At 39.4% G+C, this 25462-nt stretch overlaps 1 protein-coding gene across 6 annotated transcripts in view; it reads right to left on the bottom strand.

Moving 5' to 3' along the window:
• The window catches only part of dock10 (dedicator of cytokinesis 10), a 65829-nt gene that overhangs the window by 16243 nt on the left and 24124 nt on the right, over positions 1–25462 (bottom strand). For 5 of the 6 annotated variants that reach the window (XM_085430106.1, XM_085430104.1, XM_085430108.1 and 2 more), the window contains exons 2-25: positions 16678–16797; positions 13026–13115; positions 12192–12274; positions 10641–10713; positions 10197–10340; positions 9800–9934; positions 7745–7931; positions 6885–6970; positions 6287–6370; positions 6007–6165; positions 5557–5805; positions 5296–5418; positions 4666–4748; positions 4453–4575; positions 4284–4363; positions 4009–4196; positions 3806–3871; positions 3623–3715; positions 3357–3480; positions 3142–3263; positions 2873–2956; positions 1925–2017; positions 1582–1700; positions 1222–1291 (exon numbers count right to left, since the gene is read on the bottom strand). In XM_085430106.1, coding sequence (XP_085286232.1) covers positions 1222–1291; positions 1582–1700; positions 1925–2017; positions 2873–2956; positions 3142–3263; positions 3357–3480; positions 3623–3715; positions 3806–3871; positions 4009–4196; positions 4284–4363; positions 4453–4575; positions 4666–4748; positions 5296–5418; positions 5557–5805; positions 6007–6165; positions 6287–6370; positions 6885–6970; positions 7745–7931; positions 9800–9934; positions 10197–10340; positions 10641–10713; positions 12192–12274; positions 13026–13115; positions 16678–16797 — 2778 coding nt within the window. Of the gene's footprint in view, positions 1–1221; positions 1292–1581; positions 1701–1924; positions 2018–2872; positions 2957–3141; positions 3264–3356; positions 3481–3622; positions 3716–3805; positions 3872–4008; positions 4197–4283; positions 4364–4452; positions 4576–4665; positions 4749–5295; positions 5419–5556; positions 5806–6006; positions 6166–6286; positions 6371–6884; positions 6971–7744; positions 7932–9799; positions 9935–10196; positions 10341–10640; positions 10714–12191; positions 12275–13025; positions 13116–16677; positions 16798–21788; positions 21957–25462 lie in introns of those variants that run through there. The other variant, XM_085430107.1, reaches the window with a different exon arrangement.

The following is a 25462-nucleotide window of genomic DNA, read 5'->3' as shown; positions in this document are numbered from 1 at the left end:
TCATGTCCAAGCATTCACCTTTACCTACTAAAATGCTGTCAAACCGAAAATGAGGACGTGGGTCCAGCTAGTGAATTATGAACTCTTTTTTTTTTTCAGAATAAATACAATACAGTACAGCAAACCAAATAATTTCTTATTTTGAACAGTCTGGTGAACACAACGACATTTAATGGCATGCTGTAGATAACTATGCTGCAGCTCTTTCTCTGTGTTTTGTTGTTTTGGATATAAAAAAGTTTTGATTAACTAAGATCATTTTCAGCTATTCAGTTATTAGTAACATGTGTTTGGGGGTTTTTTTCAATGAAAAAAAATATACGACTAATTAAAAAAAAAAAACACTGAAAGATTCCCTATGCAATTTCCTAAAGTCAGCAAAAAAACAAAGAAATTATTCTCATAATTTTCTGTTTTCCGATTTTTATGGACTAATCAATTAAGTGTTACTAATATGCACAGTTCTATAGAAGCATTTGTAAAAAATATGCTTTCATACAATAATATATGAAATTATAGCAAATAAAATATTTCAATCCCGTATATTTAAAAAAAAAAAACTACAACATAATTTGCATTTGTTCAAATGACACTACTGAATCTCAATGCAATTCACACTTAGTAGTTAAAGAATGAATACAAGCTAACACTCAGCACTTTAAATTGGGCACCAGTACTGCCGGACATCGTGCCAATCTGTTACTATAACAACCCTGTTGCCACTGACTCTGCTTGTCCTCTCTCTTTGCCTCCCTTCATTTCTCACTGCCACTGCCTCTTCACGCTCTGCAGTCTTCCTTCACTGTAGCCAACATGAAACAGGTCTTGTGCTTTCTCCTGCTCTCTTCTCTAATCCTCTCACTGATTTCCCCCCCTAAACAAACATGCCTTGTGTTTTTGATTGAGCAGGCTGAATGTCCTAGTTTGCCTCCTGCTCAATCCCTCTCTCTTCTTCTCCTTTCCCTTTTTTCTGTGTTGATGTTTGCACAGCGTTCTGGGCGTGTGGCCCTAGCCACACTGTTGCTGGCCCAAATGCACCCAAACACACACACACACACACAGCTCCCTTTTCTGTTTTGTTTTTCTTCACAAATTAAATAGCCAGAGCAGGGTTTCCATTCCTTTGTGGAAAATATCAGACTTCTAAATTATTATATGATATTTCTGAGCATGTGCATGCAAACACACTGTATTCACCACACACACCAGCTTCTTTTATACCTTGATGTAGGAGTGCAGGCTAGAATCCAGGTTTTCTTCATGGCACTTTGCAACAATGTGGACCAGTACTCTGTAGACACAGACCAACAACAATGATTTTATTCAATTGCTTTCATTGTTAAATAATATCAAGAATTGCTGTATTTCTCTCTTTGTTTCACTGGATGAACTTATTGTGTGAGTCTGGATTAATTATAGAACAAAGTAGCAATTCAATGACATCAACAATAAAAGGGAAGATACTGACTCAAACAGAAATATAAATCACTACACTCTTTTTCTCACTCTGCTTTCATCACCTGGATAAACCCAGGACTCTATTATCAATGCATTAAGGACCTCTGTAGTACCACTGCCTACCTGGTGGTGGCAGTAGTGACCTCATCATTGTCATTCTGAGTCAGAACCTTGAACAGCTGGTTGAAGAGGACTGGCAGAAATCGGACTATCACTGGGATTCTCTCCATGCTGAGGAGACCCTGGAGAAGGATGGGAAAGAAGCGAGCGAGGAGGAGTGGGTGGACAAGATTGAAGCGTGAAAAAGGGGTAAAGAAGAAACCGTGAAGGGGCTGGTAAAAGTCTGACGTGCTGACACAGTGTTGAACTCATTAGGATGTGTAGCAGTGTTTGGTAGTTAAGGCTCTGGCTTTTGTCTCATTCGCAAGTACTGAGATTTGAGGAGATACAGCGGCTTTACTCTGACCTTCAGGCAGTTGAGGAAGTTGGAGGTAGGAGGTATAGAGAGGTCCAGCTCTCTCTTCTGGCACTGCTGGAAGAATCGGTTCAGGTGGGGGTCCTGACACAGAGAGAGGAATTCTTGAAAAAATGAGCAGCTAACATCTGCGGTATTACTTAGTGGACTCTTTCCTTTTTAAACGACAGTTAATGCTGAAATATGAACTTCAGCACCTCACAACTATGTTGTTGAGTGATTCAGCCCTGGTTTTATTTTAGACACCTGAAATGGATTTTACAACGTTAAAGCGTAAAAGATAAAAGGTTTTGGGCTGTAATTGTTCTTTTTTTAAACATATTTTTACATATATGACTGTATATTTACCCTGTCTTATAAGGGACTTTAAAGCCAGTTTATTGTAGTGTAAGAAAAAAGTCAGGCATAGATGAGATTTAGTCAATTAAGAAGCTGCTGTGCAGGGTTTCTAACATCCCATGATAGCAAACTGCACAGAAACTGTTCATTTCCTTTTTTTATGTGCCACGCTACATTACCACATTACCCTTTGATGCTGATTGTGCATTTGGGGCTCGTGTTTGCAGAAGTTTGGAAGGTGCATTTGTTTTAGGGATATTTAATTGCTATTTTCATGTTCATTGCCATTTAAAGGAGATAACTCAGAGAGGACGCTTGACTTTGACAAGTCACTTTAGCATTTTCAATCATTTCACAATAGCACTGTGGTTGGAACAACAGAAAGAAATCCTTCCAACCATCTATTTTGTTTTTGTTTTGTTTTTTATTTCATTCACAATACACACTGAATACATGTACATTCAGTGTTATGTGGGACTATAACCCACCCCAAAACATGCCGATCAAAGAGTGGGCATACAGAAGTTCTCACCAGGTCGTCGCAGTTTCAAAGCCAGAAAAAAGGAGGGAAAACCACAGAATCCCAAATGATGGTCGTACCTGAGTGTATACTGTGGAGATAACGTTGGTGGATACTTTAAAAATAGGCTTTCCTCCATCAACCCATTTCATATCTGCTCCATTCTGTCAAAAGGGAAGAGAAGAGTTTGTGTGTGAGGACTAAAAATATCACACTAATCTATCACACGGTGTAATGTTTAATACGCTTCCCTTTAAAAATTAATGCTAATATTAATCAGCAAGGTTTGCAATATTTACACACTCTTTTCACCTGTCTCTTACCCTCCTATTTTTGCCCTCAGTCTCACCTTGGTGTTGCTGGCTTCCTTGATGGCCAGATATCCAGGAGGCAGGTTGCAGGAGATGGGGATGTTGAACTCCTGAGATGACACGCGGCCTTCTTTGAGCAGAGGCAGCCAAGAATATCCCACTAAACAAACCAAATAAACAAAAGAAATACTGAATAAAAGGCAAAAAATAACAACTACAACTACTACAGGCTGGAAAACTACCAATATCTCACCTGGGGTCTCCAGAGTCTCTTTCCTCTTTGAATTTGTCTTAGCATTAATGTCACATGTGACATGGTAAAAGGAGAAGAGAAGATGGTGCTTTTCATGGAGGTGAGTAGGAAGCTCAATCTTCACCTGAAGACAGAACAGCATTTAATGATTTATGTGCTTTAGAAAGACCTTTAAACGCGTTCTTTCTAAAGGTTGATAAAGCTGATCCACTTCTAGATTCTAATTATCTTTATGTGATGAATGGAGAAACAAATATGGTCTTCACCTCATCATAGAAGTCGGGGCTCTGAGAGTGATGTAGGACGGTGGAGCAGGCTGTTGTGGTAAAGACTGGTCCTCCTGGTTTGCCATAGATGCACTGTAAAAACAGCAGTTTTCCATGATTAAAAGGACTTGAATGGAGAAAGGACGAGTCGTGTAAAGTATGCCAGAAGGCGTAGCTTTCTACCTTTAAGGGTTTTTCAACCTCTTCATCTGAGCTGCGGAACTCCACGTAGACCGAAAGGTTACGAGCCTTGAACAAGAGGACCATTGTGATGTTAATGACTAAATACGTTCAAAAGGATTGCACCGTAGCAAAACACGAAGCATATAAAAACAAAACGAAAAACTTTATTTCAGTGTCGTGGTAAATGATACTAAGGGGCATACCTTAGCAAAGCTCTTCTGACTGTCATACTTGAGATGCTTAGGGTAGACGTAGATGTGGTTTTTGTAGACGCGATGTGGCTGAATGAACTTGGTGGTGTCCTGTGCAAACTCCTCCACCTCCACTGTGGGTTGGTGTTTAGTCAGGTCTTCAAAGGGCTTCACTGGTATATAGGAGGATGTCACACAGTCTGATGGAAAAAGATGTATGTCAAACGTAGAAATGAGAAAGGGATGAGGAAAAGAAAGCAGAATGGGAACATGAACAGCAGACGTACTAGGATGCTCCATTGGAACATAGTCTAACGCGATATCCAGCGTCCCAGGAATAGTCTGTAGTTTGCTTGTCTTCTCAGCCCTGTAAAGATAAAACTTTGTGTAAAATGTGGATCCAATCTTGGAAAACTATTTGCAGACTACTTTGCTAAAGCCTGCAGGCTATCTTACCTCTTGTACTCAGACACCAGCTTTATCAGGTCATCTGTGGAAATCTTGTTGCTCTCCTGTTTGAAAAGAGGTGAGAAACGAGACTCTCGGTCCAATGCTCCATGGTTGTCCTTAAACACTGACCTTTAACGGGAAGAAAGAGATGTAAATTACCAATGGATGAGGAAAAGATTTTAGGGGAAGTTCAAAAATATTATGAATACCGGCACTAACCTGACAGACCAGGCAAATGGCATTCTGTACTTTCCCAGTTTACTACAAAACTGTTTGTTGGACTTCAAAATCTTCTGAACAGTCTGTTCAAGACACAAAAGCAGAACCATGTAGAGAGGGAAATGTTAACAAGGTCCTGCTGACATTCCTGAACACTATACCTAAATTCTAGCTGACCCTGACAGAGTGACAGACTAAATCAGAGGTTATTTAATACAGTAACTCTGGCAGCTGCTTGGATGTCTGCTGATTCACTTAAACACTTAAACAAGGATCGCATGGACCCCTGGCCTTGGGGAAAGCCAGGAAATGTCTAGGATTAATGATGGAAAAACATCATTCCTGAACTATCTAGCTTGACTGGCATTCAGTGATGAAGATAACTCGTCTTACAGAAAAAAAACAATTTTGCAAATGTCAATCTAAACTCTTTTACTAGATTAAGGCATTTTCCTTACAATAACAGCATGTCTCATGGCCCATTTTCCCAGTCTGCATTTAGATATAAGACACTATAAAAGCTTTAGCTCTCTGTTATTGATCAGAGGTTGATATAAATGCGGTATGAAGTCATATAAATACTGATTCAAACAGTTAGAATGAACAGAAAGGCAAAAGTTTGTTTCTGACCTTGCTGGAGTCTGTATTCTTTGTATAAGCTTCAGTTCCACAAGCAATATTTCCCATGAGCACTTTCTCCACTCTTGCGACCATCACTATGTCTGTGTGGGGGTTGGTCACTGAGAAAATGGCCTGCAGGGACACCAATGAAGAAGCATATTACAGCCTATGTACATATTAAATACAGAATAAGTAATGGAGAAAAAAAGCATTATTTTCCCCTTTTCGTGTTATATCTATAAAACCTAACTTGGAGTAATGTCCTCGTACCTGTTTGGGAAAGCAAAGCCAGTGCTCCAGGTCCAGGCTGAGGTAACAGTCACCAGGCTTCCTCTCAGCAGGAGAACACAAGCCATTTTCCTGACCTCCAACCTCCGTACCCGGAGCCCCCGTCCCGTTACTTAGGCCTCCGAGCATCTGACGCACTGCCTCGTGGTTGAGGTCTACGTGGAAGTCTGCAGATACCTTCCTCCCTTCTCGTATATCCAGTAGAGCCAGCGAAACGAAGAAGGGTTCAATCTAGTGGTGCAGATTCAGCACAGTTATTGCCTGCACATTTATTCAAAAAGCAAATTTGACAAAGCTTCACTCAGCATAATATGTCTTTTAAATGCCTTTGGAAAAAAACACTAACGTATGTCGATATGTTTTATCCTGTTTAAAAGAAAACTGCTTATTAAACAGTAACACAATAAAGCAAAATGAGTGTCTTATGCTCACATTAGTGACCGGTCCCGTTTCACTCTCGTTGACGCAGCCTTGTAGCATGAGGTTGAAAGATCGGCAAGTTGCCATAAATCTCCTGCCAAGCTTCTCCTCAAAAGGACGCACTGGTGTGCTTTCAGTGGATGAATGTTCACTTCGTGGGCTTCTCAGAGCCTGTGGTTAGTGAAACACAATTTACTCGGAGGCCAGCTTCATTTTATTCAACTACAAAGTGCAGCAATGCATAAAGTAAAAAGTAGTCTACAGTGGTTATAATGTACTCATTTGTACTTACAGGAGTGTCTGGATCGAGCGAGAAAAGATTCAACCTCTCTTCTCTTCTGGCGGAACGAATTCCTTCATCTGTCTCCGAGATATACTGCGACAGGAAAGATGGCAGGAAGTCAGAAAGAGGCAGTCAGAGAGCAGTTCATTGCAAATAATAGCTACACTAATGTAATTTATGATATCTGTAAATAGAGTGCTTTTTTCCACTTTTGCTTTGATTTGAGTGTTTCTAGCATATTCTGGTCGCCTGAATTTATAGACTGCAGTTTTCTTGAAAACAGATACAATTACATTGTTTCTTTTCAGCCTGATAAAAATCACAACAAATTTTCTTCCTCATAAAACCAGCATGCTTGCACTGACAAGTTTGTTTTCTGCTCTTCTCCTAAAGTCTCAGTATGTTTTTCAGTGTATTATAATCACCAGGTGATGATCCATGCACATAGAATATGGAGCTGTTCATGAAAACACGCCACCACCGGTACTGAGACACTTGGATGTATACTGTGCACGCATGTACTGTTAAATATGATAATACTATGTGTTGGTAGTCGTAGCTGAGTTATAACACTGACTAAAACATGTGAGCCTTTGGTGTAGTTAACCTTTGCTAGCTCTGGATTGATGCCGTTCTCTGTGGTTTCTTCATTTTCCTGCAAACAGGAGTCACTTAACGACAGGTCAAACACATCTGCAGAGAAAACAAACACAATCAGGACACCTGAGAGCGACTTTTATTTATGACTGATGGCTGACATCATTTAGTGGTTAGGAAAGTTTATCTAAGCAGGGAATTTTATGTTACAGATCATATAACATTTTCTTAAATAGCAACTCACTGGTCTAAATACACACCAACCAGAGTCAGCAGGCATATACATCTCAGAATAAAATATGACTCAATTTGTGGTATTCATGGATAATAAGGCAGGCAGGCTTCTAGAGAAATATACCCTTCAAACTGCCTGAAGCAATTTCTCCTAAAAGCCAGGCTGAACAAAAGGGCTCATTAATGTTAGGTTAACACACACCCACAGCCTGATTTAGAGGCAGGCTAACAGACCACAGAGCCATGACGGCTCTGGGCATTACATCATACCTTCACTTTTCACTGGACCAATTTTTAATACCCTATCAGTGTTTTGTGTTACGTTACAGGCTGTGGATCCATGCTCTGCCTCTCACACAACTGGCACAGAAAGATTGTTAATCACCACATCTGATGCACTGAACCAAGGTGGAGTCACTTTTGGGTATCAGATTAATTTCCTGAAAGTGATGGACTCAGTAGAAATTCCCCATTAAGTTCATGGCAAGATGACGGACATTATTTAGTCAGACAGAGAGAAAAAGGTTACACTTTCTGCTGACATCGACTATAAAATTGTGCCCATAATTTATCCAGATGCTGGAATTATGCAAAAAAAAAAAAAAGCTTAATTCTTTTACATGAACTCTTTCTCACCCTGCCGGTGTTCGTTGAGTTCCAAGCTCTTGCGGTCTTGAGCTGGTGCTTCAGGAGGACTGATCTGTAGGATACGGGTCAACGTGCTAATCCACTCCTCCATGTCCTGCTCGCTCTCTGCGGCCAGCACAAAGTACGTAACCTCGTTCATCTTCAGCTCAAAGGCATGTTTCCTTAGGCGGTTATTCTTTAGGGAAAGAATGAAAGGCAAGGAAAATCTGGTCAGGTTTAGTTCTCGGAAAATGCTATACGTTTTTGCATCTACACATGTCGTTTTTGAATGTAGGCCATTTTACTGTGTGTGACCATTCCTAGAGGCACATTTTTCAGTAGTGAGCAGAGGGTAATGTCAGTAGGGCTTTTCATTCTGCTTTATCCTAATAGGTTTTTTTTTTATTAATAGGTGTTCGAGCACAGGGCTTTTTAAATTAAAGCTTAGATCACACAACTATAATATAAGCAGTAACCTGCAGACTGAAAATTGATGGTCAAATGTAGAAGCCCTAAAACTCCATTTCTTGGACTAACTTGATGCTGGTTCCAAAAGCAAGTCAGTCCACAGAGAGATTAGTTAAAAATGTTAAAATACCCGGTTTTACAGCAGCTATAAACATGTTTACAGGCTATAAAAACTGTATTGTTTTTAATTCACCTTTTTCGATTGTTTTGAGGCCTGAAGCTGTGAAAGCTAAGGGCGTGATTGCTTAGGGCCCGCCATCATTTCATGTCATTTTTTAAACCTGGATTGCTTTGGCAACTGCACTAACAGCCACTGGATACATACATGAAAATATGAAATCGTTTGTAATCATAAACTGAGTTGAACCCACAATACAAGCGTTGCAGGTCCTGTCTGTAGATCATCTTTGGACTGCAGCATGCGTTTTGTTATTGCATGTCTGCACAGGTAACCTTGCTCTGGTGCTCGCAATTTATATACAACAAAGTTTGAAATATATAATTAATTATATATTAAAATAATTATTTCATCATTATGAAATGCACAAGTTCTTATAAAATGTAGTAGCATTATTTGCTAGCATGTCCACATTATGACTTTTAAGTCTAAAAACATATTCATAGTTTTCATAACAGAAATCATTAAAATAGATTATTTAGGTGTTTCATCCCTTAGAATTAACACCTCCTGAAGTGTGAGGAAGTCTGGCTCTAAGCTTCTGTCCTCGATGGAGGAGATCAAGTATCTCGGGATCTCGTTGAACGAGCAGTGATGAGAGAGAGGAGCAGACTGACAGACGGATTAGTGTACCATCTGTAGTAATGTGGATGTTGTACAGGTCTGTCATGGTGAAGAGGGAGCTGAGCGAAAACTGACGCCATCGATTTATCAATCCATATATTTTCCTACCCTCAAGTATATCCAGAAGCTTCAAGTAGTGACAAAAAACTGAGACTGTGGAGGCAAGCAACAGGAATAAGCTTTCTTCGAAGGCTGGCTGGGCTCAGCATTAGGAGCATGCTCATTCGGGAGGAGCTCAAAGTGAAACTGTTACTTTTCCTCCCACCAAGTGGAAGGAGGCGGCTTGAGAATATGGCCAGAGTGCCTCCTGGGTGTTTCCTACATGAGGTGTTTCAGGCATGTCTAAATGGGAGGAGACCCTGGAGCAGACCTAAGAAACGCTGGATAGATTAGATCTCTCAGCTGGCAGGAACATCTCTGATTGCCACCAGAAAAGCTCAGTAGAAAGAGGTGTGGGCTCAGACTGCTGCCCCTTTGATCCAGACCACAGCAGGTACACAGCAGAAAATAGATCAATAGATCAATAAATATTTTAATACAGTTTCTCTACATTTATACCTTCACCCATATTTGTTTCTGTTATTTTTACTGTTGTAGCAAAGGCAGTAATAGTGAGCAACCTGTGATCATGGCAGGTTGTGCCATGGTGCAGCTTTATGTCTGGAAATACCCCTAAATCAGTCTATAATCTAATAGAGAACATTTTAGAGTGCAGATGCTTTTTATCTATGTTCTTGCTGCCTTTTTTCTTTTGTGGTAAAGTGCATGTACATGTAGAATGCACTAAAGCCTACCTGTACCACACCCGTGCATGAGTCGAGGAAGATGCACCCTTTTGGTTCCTTTGAGATCTTTTCATCTTTGTAGAAATTCATGATGTAGGAGTTATCTGTTAACTGGGTGAGCTGGAAATACCTCCTCTTGAATGACTGTCAAGACAGAAATATGATTAAAATTCATTTCCTTAGCTGAAGTAAATGAATAAGAACTTTAACAATGGGATAATGTGGATATTTTCTCATCGTGTTGAAAAGTATGTCACCAATTAAAGTCCCAGTTTAATTTCTAACAGACTGTAACAGTTCAGAAAATAAAGTAAAACCATTTTGGGTGGAAAAAAAAGTGAAAAAAGACAGACAGAAATAAAATGCACGTGGGCATGAAAATAGATAACATCCGACACTTCCTCACCCGAACAGTGATGCTATTGTTGACTGTGCTGTTAAAGTTCCCTTTATACAGCCAGCCCGAACGAAACACACCAATCCCTCCGCCTCCCCCACCACCACCTCCACCGCCCCCTCCTCCTTTGGATGACGACAAAGAGGTGGTATCCTGCAAAAACACAACAATGACTGTGATCAGTCAAAGATGCATTAACTGTCCATTCGTTCCTCTGATAGAATGGAGCAGATGATTGATACAGGAAAGGAGAATTTCTAGACTCCTTGAATCCATCCAGTTATGCTCATAACAGCTTCCCACTGACCTGTAAATATAACTAATCTTGCAAAGTCCATTTTAACAGCTTTTAGGCTGCAATAAACTAATTTAAACATGAGCCTTGGGATGTAACCAGTATGTAATGGATTCACTCTCAAAAGCATTTCAGAGAAGAAGATCATCATTGCTGACCTCATCCTTGTCCACATCTTCATAGTCAATCTCAAAAGAGTGGGATGGCAGCTTCTCTGCTTTGTACAGTTTCCTAAAAGGAAACAGGGAAAGGTCAGGAAGATGGACAAAAAATATGGCTCTCTGGCAATGAAATATACCAACGAAAAGGGGAAATGACTTCTGGAATTAATTTAATGCGCTGCACTTGAGTTGTGCAAATGACTATGGGTGGCTGACTCAGTTCCATCGTTTTCTGTCAGGAGGTAACAATGGGCCGTCCCCTTACTCAGTCCCGCTCCACTGATTTTAAAGGATGGCCCATCTTTGTGTGCGAGCCACAGGGCGAAATGCCTTTGTGCGTGCGCCGTGAGCTGCAGACAGCGAGGCTGCAATCCGTGCTCTTGGAACCGCCCTCTACTAAAAGTCACAGAGTCGTAAAAGCTGTCCGACAATTTCTCGTGATGGACTATGTTTAGAAAAATGCTGGTAATTGTGGGCTGCCCACCGGAACAGGAATGCTAATACTGGCCAGCACAAATGAAGATCGGTCCAGCGGTGACAACCGCACACATACAGTAGCTGTATAACTGTACTCTGGCTCTCAGCCTGTAGTTCACTTCAACTTCAATCTTCAATCTGTGTGTGTACCGTTAATGTTTGGTTAAGTTGTTCGCTCAGTAAACAAACAACATAATAGTTATGTTTGCCACTTGTAAAATGACAGGACAAATGAACTTTGTGGAATGTTCTTTTTGCAACACTGTACTTGTGTTTAAGACACGTCTTGTTTGGCAGCTCATCCTGGATGTCAGTTCAGAGGTCATGTGAACTGAGTGAAAGAATATACAGTGGCAACCCATGGGATAGCATAGGGACATTCCTGTGGCTGAGAGCAGTAACAGCAGGGCCGCTCTGGGTAAGTCTCACTGGAACTGACAAAACTCAGTTTGACAGACTGACAGCCTGATTTAAATAAATTACTAACTGCTTGAATGGATGTGGCCGGATGATTGACGTTCAAAATAGCGACAAAGGGAAGTCTGAAAGTTTGTATTTCTTAAAGCTGAACGCCCTCACTCTTCAACACGAACTTTCACTTCACTTAACACTGGCCACCTTCTTGTGCTTCCTAATGACCTAATGGCCAACTACGGGTAATAAATTGTGGTTATCGCCAGTGTTAGCAGCTACTTATGGGTCTGCGTGTTCATGAGGAAAAAACTCAGCACATCATTAGTCAAGTCAAGCAAACCTGAAGACACATTTCTACTTGATATTATTGTAAAGCAATGCACAGAAAAATCTAACTGTTCAAAAGTAAAATTTTGCTGTATGGAGATTTAATAAGAGAATTTTAACAACAAAGTAGAAGACGTACATCCATCAAAGACATTTAGCACTTTTTTATGCTACTAGTATGGCAATGTGATGCCTTCACACTTCAATAGTTTTACAATAACATCCATTTAATATAACAAAATGTTCCGTTTTCAAATGTTAAACATTTTCTGAACAGAGCTAAAACATGAGAATAAAACGCACAAACACTGTTTGTCCACAGTGTTTTACCTTGGCAGCAGCCGGTAGTCTCCGGCGTAGTCGTCATACTTGAAATGGACCACATTTAGATCAGAGTTGTAATACTTGCAGGCCTAGAGGAAAGGATGAAGATTAGGTTTAAATATTACATTTCCTAAATGATGGCCTTTCAGGGAAACACAGACCTGGAGCAGCTGAAATATTTACAGACAATGAAGAAAGCCGTACAGCGCTACATGTCATTAGATTTAAATAATAAATGGAACTAAATCAAGACTCTTTCCCCGGGGATCTTGAATATAAAGATATCTTTACATGTCTAGTTCAATCAGTTTGGCTGAACTGGTACTCTCCCAGGGAGTGTACGGTGCAGTGAAAGTCACAGACAGAGCCTGAGGTACTTTCACATCCTGCCTGCAAGTCGAACACCGTGTAACTTTTCTCCTTACTCCCCTTTTTAAAAAAGACCTTGAACATGTCACAAATTAACAAATTATAAATATAACAGACAACTTAAGCGATACAATTTTTAGCTGTATACACGCACACACACACAAAGAGTCAATTGCACATGCTAGTCTTCAGTGAGGTGTAAGTGTACTGTCTGGGGAGTTTCCGTCTTCAGAGACACTACTTCTCTACTGAGCGCTTGAGATCATGGCTAGAGGATCTGAAACAAGCACTGATATCTACACACACATCTGCTTTATTTTAAAGTCGTGGTGAAACCGCTCTGCTGATATCAGGATGGCCTACTTTAAGGTCAGTCTGAAATGAAAGACCTAACCACCATGAACCTGAAAGACATCACTTAAAACCACAGGGTCTATAACTGCGTCTGGTACACTTAGACGTACAACTTACCTGTCTGACCAGCAGACATTCAGCGTGGAGTTCTGCCCCCTCGGGAACAGTTGATTTGACAGTGCGTCTCTCCTGAGGCACTGTGGATACCTGAAAGAATAAAGGGTAGATAATGACAGGTGGTGGATGGGATACCTTACTTCAAAATGTATTTAAAATTACTGCATGATTTTAAACTATTCTATACAGTAAATCCCTCATGTAGAGAACATGACTAAGAAAAGCAGTCAGCTTCTATAGAAATGTGTAAGCAATGGGACGGCTTACTGATCACTGCTGCTGAACCTAACTTCCATGGGTAAACAGAGGTTACTGATATTAGAAAATTATTCATTCATCTTTCCACTGATTATTCAATTATGCTGTTCAGGTTGTGTGTGATTAAAAAAATCACTTAAATTTAATTTTATTGATATAGCGCCAAATCAGGACAACAGTCATCTCAAGGCGCTTTATATTGTAAGTTAAAGACCCTACAATAATACAGTGAAAGGCCCCAATGAGCAAGCACTTAGTGAGAGAAGGAAGGAAAAACTCTTTTTTAACAGGAAGAAACTTCTGGCAGAACTGGACTCGGAGTAGAGCAGCCAAATGCCGCAACCGGCTCAGGGTGAGGGAAGAGAGGCAAGACAAAAGAGGAATGCTGCTAAAATGAATCGGACTTATGTTGAATTCAATTGAATTCAAATCAAGCCAATTTCATTTTTATAGTGCCACCTTAAGGTGACTCCTGTTGTGACCTGTTGTGACCTTAAAGTGACTCCTGTTGTAAGGTAAACACAGTTTAATAAAACAGCAACGAGGGTTTAAAGTACTGTTGTCTCATCTCAGGCAGAGCAAAAAGAAGAACCATCCATCTCATATGATTCTCAGATTTAACACTTTTCAGATTTGCTCTGCCATGTTAGAAAGCACTCTATCACAAGTACTTGTATGGTGTGAATGGTGTGTATTCCTGTAGTGGGTAAACACTAATGCTGGTTCAATAGCGTCACAATACACTTACTCTTTTTGCCTCCAACATGCTGCCATTCAGCATATACGATGCTGTAGGTAAACACAACACAAGCATTTCCCACTATGAGCACATCAGCCTGCTGATGCTACCATTTAGCTTGAAGCACCACTGTGGAGCACAAGTATAGCCCCATGGTGGCAGACTCTCAGACCTATCAGGACTCCTTATAGCAATTTATAGCTTAGATAAGACTAAGCAAAAAGCTGGTCTGTTAATGTAGTAATGAAATTGTTTCTGGTCAGCTTTATTGCCATGAATATGAATAATTCAAGTCAAATCATCTAATATGCATTCCCTTTATCAGCCCTGCTTGGGCTTACAATTAATAATCTCACATGAGAATCAAACAGCTTCATTAATAAAAATGTACATTTTATGATCCATGAAAAACGTCAGCATTGAATGTTTTTGCATGAAAGGAGACGCACTTTGCCTTTGTCCAATCATCTAGCCATATGCTGAGTGGACTGCCTTTCTTTCGACACTGACAAATACTCACTGACCACCCAGCCAGTTTCCCTCACAAGTACCGAAATGTACTATTGGCTGTATAGATAAAGAAAATCGAAGAAGACTCCTTTTTTCTTTAAGCCACAAAGATTTTAGAAGCACCAGAGTCATGCATTAAGAACTACAACTCTAGCGTCCACAAGGAAATGAATCCCTTTACCACAAGCGGCTAATTAGAGCATTTTAATGTGCAGTGGCTCTATCTGAAGCAACACATTAGCACATAAATGAAGGTACTAATGAACAAACAGCTAAAGGAAGCCAGAGAGAATAAATAACTTTTTATAATGAAAAGACAGCTACATGCCCTAATAGTGAGAGTAAATGTGTTGTGCTGAGATGGAAAGTGGAACATATTGCATTTTAAACATCAGTAAATTGTTATCAAATTAAAAGCTTTGACACTTTAGTATCGTTACTGTGCACAAATATAAAATGGTGCAAATGCCTGCTAGCTTCTGGGGTTGGTAATTGTATATATACATATATATGAATATATATATGTATATGTAAAATGAAAAGTGGTTTTCTAAGGTGCTGTAGATAAATGTATAGATAGATAGTAGGGGTGCAACGATACCCGTTCGATACAGTGCTTTCGGTTCGGTATGCATATGTATTGAACAATACAAAATTTTTCATTTATTTTATCAACTTTCCTTCTGACGATGCTGTCTGTGTTGAGAGCTCAGTGGATCTGCGTTCCACTACTCCACCTAGGCTGCACTGTCGAGCGCAGATCCAGTGAGCGCAGCGCAAGCTAGCGAGACAGAAGTTAAGCTCCTTGCAACTGCCTCAATGCTACCCGAAATTGAACCTCCCCCACCCTCATTCAGATCTGGCGTTTGGAACTATTTTGGTTTTCATGTGAAGCATGACCCTGATGGTAAGCACGTCATGGACAAAAGTAAAACAGTATGTCGGATGTGCCACGCAATGCTCAATTACATTGGTGGGAACTAGTGCCTTAACGTGTTGACACCATTCAGTCCCACGCACGGGGCGATCAGCGGTAACAGAGATTAACGGAGATTGGCCACGTTATAGCGTTAATGTCATTTTAACGAGGTTAACGCTGACAGCACTAGTGGGAACACAACGAATATGACTGCATTTTTACACCGACATCATCCTAGTGCAAAGACAAGTGGAAGTAGACAAAAACAACAAGCACGCATGCTACAAACTTTACCTGAGTCATTTAAACAGCCGTTAGCACATGATTCTCCTTATGGGGACCTGATATGTTTAATATGCTGCTTAGAATATAGCCCAGAAGAAGCGTATAGTATAGCTTTTATTTTGGAAAGAGACATTTCTCTGTAATAAACTCTCTTTTCCAAAGATGAGTGATTTCTCCATCAGATAGATTAATTTTTTTATTACTTTGTTTCAGCAATATTAAATTTAAAAACTGTACTTTTGAGTTAAAATATATATTTATAATTTTAATAAATGACAAATTAAAAAGGCATGAACATTTTTTGGTATCAAAAAAATATCGAACCGTGACACCAAAGTATCGAACCGAACCGTGAATTTTGTGTATTGTTGCACGATCGATCGATCGATCGATCGATCGATCGATCGATCGATAGATAGATAGATAGATAGATAGATAGATAGATAGATAGATAGATAGATAGATAGATAGATAGATAGATAGATAGATAGATAGATAGATAGATAGATAGATAGATAGATAGATAGATAGATAGATAGATAGATAGATAGATAGATAGATAGATAGATAGATAGATAGATAGATAGATAGATAGATAGATAGATAGATAGATAGATAGATAGATAGATCTAAACCACTTCATCATTTTTATTTTATCACAATAACAGCTCACTGAAGTCCACAAAACTTCAGTTATGCATGACATATTATGATGCAATCATGCTGCATGGAAACTACATAGAAAGGAGGTAACATTGTCATTTTTTTCTCCCTTTTTTGGACATACCAGTAACTCAGTATTGATAACCTTGAATTATTATTATTTACTTAGTTATTTAGTAGAAATGCCTCTTGGCCTCAAAAACACAACACTAGACAGAGAAAACCATGGTTCATGGACATGTCTGCTTCAATCACATTTAACGGTGAATCATACTTACTGTGAAATCATTGTCAGGAAATAGGAGCAGGTCTCTGAGAGGGTCTTCTTTACACTCATCCCCCAGTTCAGAGATGACGGTCTCGTAGTCAAGAGGATCGATTACTTTAGGCTTCTCCTGCTGCAAATGGAAAAAGAGAAATGAGTAATATTTCCTTGTGGTTAAATGTCAGATATCAGTTAGATAAAATACCACAAAGCACACCAAGGTGGCTATGAGGGTGTTATTGTGTTATTGTAGCATTTGTGTGTATCTTATTTCACACATGCGTATTTCAGTGTGTGTGCAGTGCATATTGAAATCCATGTATACGTGTTCAGATATGTGTGTATGTCTTCTGATCTGTGAGTGTGTACTGAGATCTGTGTGTGCATATTCAGGTGTGTGTGTGTAATCAGATTTGTGAAAGTATAAATAAATGTGTAAACGTGCATTGATATTAATGGCTGAAAAGTCTTAAGGTTTTGCTGGATGCACTGAAAATATAGACAAGTCACGAGCTTTTCGACAATCATTTTTGTATAACTGGAAAGAGCTATGAGCTCAGCTTATGGTAGAAAACTCTGACATCTATTGGCAGAAAGGAGCTCACTTAAAGAGCGAGCTTAAAAGACTCAGTGTGCAGGCATCACAACATTCACTATATTATAATATTATTAATATATGGTATTTGCAACCTACTTGGAGCAACAACAAGAAATTAGCTTACAGTAATTCCCTCTAACTACAGTTACCAGACTTTTATACATATTCAGAGTCCAGAGACAGGCTGGGAAAAGTTTAGATGTACTTGATATAAGAATGGCCAAACTACATGTTTTGTTTGAACGTGAAATGCAGAATTACTGTGTAAATGCCAAAAGTAAACCGAAGTAGATAAGGAGGGGAGCCTATCTCAAACAGTCTTTTACCTCTGTCAGCAGTGACAGATGAATTAAGTCAAATTAATAGCAAACCAAGATAAAACTCCATTACAAGTAAGAAAGTGGCATTCAAAACCCTACTGAAGTATAACTATAAATACATTATCAGCAAAGGTTCAAAGTAAACTGTATCAGTACTTTAACTCAGAAGTACTACAGCAACCTGGTAGAGTTTTGACAAGTAGTAGAACTGAATATGAAGTAAAAATATAACCATGGTTATTATATATTGGCTTCATCTTTAATATTATGTTCCAAATCTCTTCTCTTTGGGGAAAAAGATGGCTGTCAGGAGGGCATTCCAGCTGCATCTGTCATAATTAACAGTAACTTCATCAGTCAGTACCATCAAGTCAAAGATTCAGATGGAAATAATATTTCACAGTACATTCGAAGCCTTGTACTGCTTGGTGTCACCTTAATATTTATACAGGAGCTTCACATACTAGATATTCATCCCTGGGATCAAAATTTGTCCTCCTCTTGTTGGGAGTAACTACAGCAGGTTGTCCACATGCTCTTCAGAGTCCACTAAAAATGCAATGCAAACCTGTGAGACCTGTCATATGTACTCAGGCATCACACTTAGTTCAACATTTAAAGGTGTTAGTCACACCAAACACAAAGAATGAGAAAGCGAGAAAAAGAAGACAGGAAGGATTCAAAGAAGGTAGTTAGAACGCAAGAAAGGGCCTGAGCCCGTGAACCTGAGCTCAGAGTTAATGAACTCTTGACTTACAGACAATAGGAATAGAAGGTCTGTCTCTTTTCAAAGATTAGGCTCTTTTGGTTAAAAAGATTAAAATAGGTTTCATGGCCAGGACATTTTGAATTTTTCATCCTCCACAATCATAACTGGTAAATGGACTATTTCTTACATAGCACTTTTCTACTCTACCCGAGCACTCAAAGCACTTTCAACAACATGCCTCATTCAACCATTCACATCTATTCATGCAAGCGCTTTTTTTCCTATTAAAGCTTTATACACATTCACATTCTGATGAATGCATCGGAGAGCAACTTTGGGTTAGTATCTTGCCCAAGGATATTTGGCATGCAGACTGTGTATACTATTCTTTTGCTATTTAAGATTATTGTCACTCTGACGAACAAAGGTGTTACCAATCAGATGCTTTCTAGATGGTATTGCATGGTTGCTCAATAGCTGATGGTGCTTTTTTGCCTGCATAATCCCAAACCACGACCGACAAAACACTCACTGTTGTACCTCTCATCTCCTCTCTGACCTCCTCCTTACAAACTGCCGACAAGTTGAACCAAAAAATTCAATGGTGGATTCATCACTCAATCTGACCTTTTACCACTGATTTTGAGCCCAGTTCTTGTGTAATTCGGCATACCTCCGCCCTTTTCTCCATGTTTCCCTTCCTTAACTATAGCTTCTTGAAAGCCACCCTTCCACTAAGACCATTTCTGATGAGGCTTGGTGACAGTAAATAGATCAACTGAAGGCTCAGTTACATCTCTCAAGTCCATTGTCACGTCTTTTCTGGATTTTTTTTTCCTCTATCTAAACAGAGGTGTTGAACTCCAGGCCTCGAGGGTCGGTGTCCTGCAGGTTTTAGATAACACCCTAGGTCAACACACCTGAATCAAATGATTAGTTCATTACCAGGCCTCTGGAGAACTTCAAGACATGTTGAGGAGGTCATTTAGCCATTTAAATCAGCTGTGATGGATCAAGGACATATTTAAAACCTGCAGGACACCGGCCCTCAAGGCCTGTAGTTCGACACCTGTGATCTAAAGGATGTGACTTTCAGATACTGTTCATCTAGTGCAAATAGTTTTTTAGGCCTGCACTTCTTTTGTTTTCCACTTGTCCAGTTTCCCCTAATTTTTTTAAGGACACACTGCACAACATGACGAGATATGTAAGGGCTTCGGCTTATAATTTTGGGAATCACCTTGTTGATGCAAAAATACTATTTTATACCTGTCAACCTCTGTCATTTGTGGCATTTTTAAGAGATTCAACTAAAGAAAACAAATTAGGTGTTTTCGTGACAGGCTGCTAGTCATAAAGTGCCTAAAGACTATTTAAAATTTGCTAAGTTGTCTGTTATGTGTAGGTGCAACACTGGTTTTGCTCAAGACCACCTTAAAAAGTACAAGAAAGTCTGACTACTTGGAATCAAAATAAGAAATAAGGGCTCAAGACTTCTGCATTGCACTGTATATTTTTTCTGAACCAAAGAATCAACGTAAATTAAAGATAGTTTTAATGTTCTACTTCATACTTTAGCTGATGGGGTCACAAGAGGCAAAATTGAAGCAAGGTTGTGTCATTCATGAGCTACATGTTACACGGTATAAACTTTACTATCGCCAGAGTCAACAACAGAGACATAGAAACCTACAAAATACAGAACATACAGACGCAAACAGTCAGAGTGAAATCGTTATAACAAACACACACTTAGAGCAGCCTACAAAGAGAAAAATAGCTATGTACATGACATTTCCTGTGTTGTGCCATGACATCATTAGGATCTAAAAGCATTTTAGAGGAAGTAGTGTGTTGGTGAAGTGAGACGTTGACACACCCCACAGAACAATTCATAATAAATGTGAAGGCTAATTTTCAAGTACACTTGGATAAAAAAAAAAGAGCAAAACCAACCACAACAACAAAAAACCCCCAGACTATTCAGAGAGATAAACTACGCCAGCAAATAAGCGGCTGGAATTTTTTTTTATAAACGAGAACTTAACAGATTATCACAGCGCCCCATACGAGACCATCTGCCCAACAGTCGACCACTGTCTAACTTTCTCTTTCTTTAAAGATATTTAGAACTATGTTGAAGCATGATGTAACTGCTCACTGAGTCACATTAATAACATTTACACATGTTTTATGATGGAGTAAATTGCTTCTGTCATTTAGAGAATAGTAACGGCGCAGCAACAGCAGCAAAGTGAGAGCAGGAGAGGCTGTGGTCAGAAAGTCAGAGGAAGTAATGATCTCTGGTTTGATTCACATGCATAATGCAGACTGAGGCTTTCAACCAGCACAGTTACAGCGCCTTCACAGCTAGAACAGGCTTCTTGGCAGACTATCAACATGAAGCACATGTAGAAGGCAAAAGTGTAACTCTACAAAAGGTGATCCCTTGACTTGTGACATTCATTTGTCTTGTTACTCCTTTAACTACACCACAGTTTATAGTTTTAATATTCATTCTTGCAGAGTAGTAAAGATCACGCTGCTTTGTATCCTTCCTGAACTAATGTTCTTTTGATTATCTAGATTTTCAGTTTCAGTTTCTTCTTGTTTCTCTATAGTCAAAGAACATTCTTAATAATAATTATAATGCAAAAATGCAAAGGTACAGCTGTTAGCTTCTCAAACATGAAAATTTCCTTTTCTTCCCTGCTCTTGGTAAGCCACAAACGGAATATGTTTGCCACTGAAAGTGTTAGTTGAAGAAGAATTTTGAGCCATTTGGGTCATTGAATTAAAAAATTCATTGGAAACAACTCGAAATTTTGTAACATTTATGGGTGAACAAATTCAAAAAACATAAAACGGACTAACTAAAAATAGGAAAAAATAACCAGCTTAAGTTCTAATACCTGAAAACAACTCAGTAAACTGACCTTAATAACGGTTTTTAAAGAAAAATCCCTCAACAGCAGTTAATCAAAATGCAATTCAAGTAAATAAATGAAAAAGAAACACAACAGGTAGGCGGTAGATTAAGCTTGACATTTTCATATCTATTACTCCATTTTGACGCATGTGACATCAGAGCTAATGTTTCAGGGAAAAGACTCCCCCTCCCCCCCACCCCCTTCCCCCAATAACCGATCACATCTATCAGATACTGTAATGTACAGTTAGTTCATCGAATTCATGCGTCTTTAAATTCGACATGTTCTCTTCTCACTGCCTTTTCCTGTCAGAGCCTGGCTCAAGCAAACAAATGATCAAAAACACCATAAATATTGCAGAATTACAGGCACCTAATAAGAAAACACACAGGACAGTGATCTATAATCAACATTAAAATATTTAAATACTGCACTTAAGACCACAACTGATGCTACTGTAAGTTACTGAACAGAAATTATTGACATTTTGTAAGAGTCCTTATAAACAATGTGAGGCACTAAGGCACTAAGGCAAGAACACAGAGACAGAGCGAAACAAATACATACAATGCTCAGCCGGTTGAAATCCGATCGCACTCTTTTACTCTTTATTTTCTTCCTGAAGGTGATTTTGCTCCTGAAGCTCATTGCCAGCAGAATTACGTCCAAAGTTTACGCTACCGAACAAAAAAACCCAAAAAACTAGACTAAATGTGAACTGTACAAACACACATTGCGGGCATGTGCTCTGTTAGAAGTGGAAGTATCACCCAGTAGGTTTATGAGTTTGTGTCAGCACACGTGGATGTAGAGGAAGTAGATGTTTGATGTCCGACACACACACACAACCACATGCACGCACATGCACAGAGTCAGAAAATCCCCAGCAACTAAGATATCCATCAGCCGGGCTGAGCTGTTTTTAAACGTCACAATGAAACTTTCGATATTGTCGAAGACACCTCAGCAAAGATAAAGTAAAGGAATAGCTCAATGAAAACCACTGGGTTAACCTCCACGCTGGTAACTGTACAAACAGACGCAACTGGGGAACTTCTTTCTGTTTTTTGTAACAATTAAACAATATAATGCACTCACATATAATCAAAGTCAAACTCTCGCCATCTTATCTACTTCTGTCCGGTTTTATCAGTTATACAACAGCTGCTCACACAAAAACTTGCAGATAGGAAAAAAGCATGCAAGCCATTAACTTCCTGTTCTAAAGCTTGTCTGGATCCGTACATGAGACTGTCTGCAAACCAATACACACATACATATGTAAGGATATAGAAACATACTTAGGCAATCATTAAAAAAAAATCACACTGAAATGCATGACAGTTAATACATGAATGCACAGAAGCAATTCGTCTCCGTCTGCTCGTACACAGGCTAACGTCCACACCCACGCACACTGACTTCCCCAGTTCAAACCTCATAGCAGAACAGAGATCTTTAAAGAGGAAACAAATTTGATGATATACATAAACATATGTATCTGCTTAGGTGTTACACGGGATCTCACCGTTATGGTTTTGCAGGATTTTAACTGGATGCATGAAGGTGATTTGGGAAGTCCTCGAAGAGCAGACGACCATGAATAAAATAGATGTAGTGTTTATATTCACCACTGTTACAAATTCTGCATGTTTTAATATAGTAAATTAAAATTGGACGTGCTATTAGCGTTGCAAATTAAACACTATTGTGCGACAGTCTTGAGCCAACTCTCATTTCTTTGTTTTGTCTTGTCATTTTTAAAGTGGTCTTGAGCAAAGACTCTCCAGGCTTTCTGAAGGTTTTCACATTTTCACATTTTTTTCTTTGGACATTGTCTGCTTTTTTCATTCATTTTCAGTGAGTCACATTGAATCCAAATGTATTTATTTTTTGTTCAACTCATCATCAGTATAGCACAGTGAGTGCCTGCAGCCATCTGTACAACTCAGCTGAGTCTATGTCATAGTTTGGGGCAGCATTTTAGACAGTGCTGTTGGGGATCTTGTTAAAATGTTTAAATATGAAGGCAGAAAAGCAACATCAGATTTTGATCCACAATGCATTACTATCTGGAAAGCGTCTGGCAACACCTTAACTTTTCAGCATGACAATGATTCCAAACAAAAAAGCCAATGCAATAAAATCCCTGGAAGGAAAACCATATGGTGGAAAACGATAAGTCATGGACTGGCCTCCCTAAAGCCCTCAAGCAGTGTGAATCAGTGTAGGATCAGCCAACATCCAAAGAAAAACTTTTGAGAAAGCTGAAGAAATATTCCTGAAGACTATTTTAATAAACTACACAAAAGCTTGCCTAGGAGAGTTTAGGCTGTGTTGTCTTATATGCTGCATTCCAGGTATGTTTGCACCTGCCTCCTGTCTTCCTAGCAGAATGTAATTGAATGAGGGCTTAAGACTTTTGCACATAACTGTCCTTTCTCAGGGATATCTCTGAAAACTTGGGCACAAGTTGTATTTCCCTGAAAGCTTTCATTTCACTTATAAAATGCAATTTCTCTTGCACAGTATGCATTATTAATTATCTAATTCAATTCCATTTTATTGATATAGCTCTAAATCACAACAACAGTTGCTCAAAGCAATTTATATTGTGAGGTAAAGACCCTGAAATAATAGAGAGAAACCCTAACAATCAAATGACCTCATTTAAGCAACTACCTGGCAACAGTGACAAGGCAAAACTTCCTTTTAACAGGAAGAAACCCCTGTCAGAATCACTCTCAGGGAGGGGCAGCCATCTGCCGTGACCAGTTGGGATTGGGAGGTAGCCAATTAGATATCTGGGTGTTGCCAATTGGTGAACTGTCTACACTATGGTGGCTTCAGGATCACATCTTGTTTGATGTGCTTTTTCTGACCTCATCAGGCAGTGACCTCCAGTTTGCAGCAGGGTGGTATGCAACTGAGTTTGCAGTAGCTGGGATGAGAGTCAGCGCCTCCATGTCTGAGACCATGGTCCTCAGCTGGAAGAGGGTGGAATGCTCACCCCATCTCATGGATGAGTTGTTGCCTCAAGTGGAAGAGTTTAAGTATCTTGGGCCGCTGTTCATGAGTGAGGGGAAATCAGAGCAGAGATTGTCATGGCATCTGCAGTGATGTGGACACTGCACCGGTCTGTTGTAGTAAGGAGAGAGCTAAGCATAAAATCTACCTTCATACCCTTACCTATGGCCACAAGATCTAGATAGTGACTAGGTGTGGGTAGCTGATTTTGCTTGATTAGCACGTATTAAGGTGAAGTGTAAAGACAGTTTCCCACATAATCAAGCTGGATGCCAGTCAGGTCACATACAAAAGTATGAAATGCAAAGGTCTCAAATGCAAAGACTTCTATTTTACTTTGAGCAAGTAATTTATTTTGCAGTCTTCAATGCAATTTATAAGATATCTTTAAAAAATTATCCAGTTGCATGTTTAATTTCATGGCTTTGATGTTTTGTATTCGAAACACAGATTACACTCTTAGTGCTGCACTCCTTCCAGTCGGCAATGCCGACACAACTAAAAAGCAGCAGTTTCATCCTCCCCTTCTTTCACTCTTTTCCTCTCCCTTGTTCTACCCCAGCTCCCTTCCTTCCTCTATAGCTTCCGCAGCTCATCAAATAGCAGAAAATGACTTTATTTTACACTCTGTTTCTCCCCAGCTTGCTTCTTTCTTCGTTCTCAACCTATTCAACATAGATTTGAACAACTTTCCGTAAGTCCCACACTCCCTCTGTTTCTTCTTTTCCTCTTGGCAGGAGTGAGGAAGAGTGGGTGCTGATGTTGGTAAACTACAGCTGTATGGAGGATGCAAATAGATCACTAGACTCGATTGCTTTCATCAAGCATATCCATGAACATAGACGTCTAATTTAGTTAAAAGAGAAAAGAAGAAAATAAATATAAGATGACATATTATTAAGCCAGATAGCTAAATAAAAAAAAGAAAAAGAAAAAAAAGGAAGATGAATTAGGTTTCCCCACTTTGCACACCATGTACACAAGCTGGTCTGTGTCATTTGTAGATTGCTAGACAGATTCAAGAGGATGTTATCTTGTAAAGGGAGAGATGTGAGAAAGTGTGACAAAAACAGAGAGGGAGAGGGAGTTTAGAAGAAGATAAATAGTGTGAGAGACTGATAGGGATTAAGAGAAAGAGGGGGACAGAGACAGCTGCTGAGACAGCACAGAGGAACAGAACCCAGACGTAAGCCATCTGCTTTACATCATTATAG

This window comes from Copadichromis virginalis, linkage group LG14, assembly GCF_057382275.1.
Source record: "Copadichromis virginalis isolate Kocher_CV1m ecotype Utaka linkage group LG14, C_Virginalis_male_GT1.1, whole genome shotgun sequence".
NCBI classification, from domain to species: domain Eukaryota; kingdom Metazoa; phylum Chordata; class Actinopteri; order Cichliformes; family Cichlidae; genus Copadichromis; species Copadichromis virginalis.
Note: the sequence above shows the minus strand (reverse complement) of the source record. Positions and strands in the feature narration are given on the sequence as shown.